Here is a 1531-nt window from a genome sequence, read left to right as displayed (position 1 = left end):
AGCCCCATCCTGCCCACACTGCAGGACCCACGGACCCCAGAGCACAGCCCCACTCGAGGCACAGCCAGCCGGCACCGCAACATCATGGCACAGTCCCACTCTGCCAGGCTGGGAACTCTGCTCGTACCACCATAGCGATCCCCAGCTCACCAGCCTCCTGAGAGCAAACTCCAGCCACAGCCAGAAACCTGCCTGCCCCTCCTTCTCATACCCCCCTGACATCACCTCCATCCCACTTCCCCACACTAGCCCGAGGCAAAAGACGGGGGTCTCAAGTCCCAGCACTCCCCGCCAGCAGCTGCCCCTCCTTACCCGAGGACAGGGTGCTGGGGTAGGTCATTCCAATTTCATGAGCTCCACGTCAAAAATTAGAGTGGCGTTTGGTGGGATGATCCCTGGGTGGCCAGTAGAGCCGTAGGCGTAATCTGGGGAGATGGTCATCTTTGCCCGTTGACCAACACTCATCTGGGGACAGGGAAAGAAACACAGATGTCAAGAGATGGGGACAAACACCGGGTAAATGACAGCAAGAGGGACACAGACCTGTCCCCATTCCTTTCCCTGTACTGGGGCAAGAGCAAGGACCCAGGCTGGGCAAACTGGAGGGGACAGAAGAGGAATGGGAAGAACATCAGAAGGGAAAGGCAGACAGCACGGGCTGGAAAAAGAGCAGGGCTTGAGATGTCCTTCACACGAGTGTTTTCGAGGACAGGTAGGGAGTGCCAGGCCATTCCCTACAGCCACTGGCACCCTCGTGCTGTGTCCCCAGCAGCACACGGAGCTGGCTGCAGTCACGCACGCAGGAGCTGAAGCCGTGCTGTGCCCACCAGCCCTCCCTCTGCGTGGGCTTCGCAGCCCAGGAGCCATCTCCGCTCGGAGCAGGAGGCCTGAGCACTCCCTGTCGTGTTCCTCCAGAGCTGACTCAGTAGAGAAATGTCACCGCTGAGTCACCAACGTGCTGTAGGTGTTCCTGGGGCCCGGCCCTGCTCCATTCCTGCCATCTGGCAGGTGGCAATGCAGAAGGTGATATTCACACCCACACCTCCCAGCGCTGTGGGGGCGGAGGGGTGGAAAACACAGGGGAATCAAACAGAAAATACAAAAAATAGAGAAGGAGCTGCACACTGATTTCTGCCCACGCTGCAGCTCCCCAGGCAGGCGGCTCTGCACAGCCCCACGAGGGAGATCGCGAGGTGGAGAAGCACCAGGCACCTGAGCAACTCCTTCCTCCCAGCCGCGGATCACCTCCTGCTTGCCCATCACGAACTTGAACGGCTTGTTCCTGTCGCGGGAGGAATCAAACTTCTTCCCATCCTCCAGCATACCTGGGGAGAGAGGGAGGGAGACGATGGTGACACAGGGACAGAGCCACACGCGCTCGCGTGAAACAGGCTGTGACCTGGCAGCCTGAGTGGGTGACAAGTCACCCCTGCAGAGCTCACATGGCTCTGAGTCAAAGATGTTTCCCAGCTCAGTGTCTTTTCCCCTGGGGAAACACCTGCAGGGGGAGGTCCAGGGGGAAAACCCCCCA

General features: G+C 59.6%; 1 protein-coding gene across 1 annotated transcript; it reads right to left on the bottom strand.

The window, feature by feature from the left end:
• Positions 1-310: 310 nt before the first annotated feature.
• On the bottom strand, positions 311-1329 carry LOC104518867 (FKBP prolyl isomerase 1A). The gene is made up of 2 exons (XM_010170004.2): positions 1213-1329; positions 311-465 (listed from the first exon to the last, which is right to left on the bottom strand). The coding sequence occupies exons 1-2, from the start codon at positions 1321-1323 to the stop codon at positions 337-339; spliced, it is 240 nt and encodes a 79-aa protein (XP_010168306.1). The 5' UTR covers positions 1324-1329; the 3' UTR covers positions 311-336.
• Between the last annotated feature and the right edge of the window lie 202 nt (positions 1330-1531).

Source organism: Antrostomus carolinensis, unplaced genomic scaffold (genome assembly GCF_000700745.2).
Source record: "Antrostomus carolinensis isolate BGI_N321 unplaced genomic scaffold, ASM70074v2 scaffold28936, whole genome shotgun sequence".
In the NCBI taxonomy this organism is placed as follows: Eukaryota; Metazoa; Chordata; class Aves; order Caprimulgiformes; family Caprimulgidae; genus Antrostomus; species Antrostomus carolinensis.
The sequence above is the reverse complement of the archived record's forward strand: the minus strand, read 5'-3'. Positions and strand labels throughout refer to the sequence as shown.

Coding starts and splice junctions, on each gene's coding strand:
- LOC104518867 (XM_010170004.2), bottom strand. CDS start 1,323: ATGCTGGAGGATGGGAAGAAGTTTGATTCCTCCCGCGACAGGAACAAG. Junction 466..1,212: donor GGGAGGAAGGAGTTGCTCAG/GTGCCTGGTGCT, acceptor CCCTGTCCCCAG/ATGAGTGTTGGTCAACGGGC.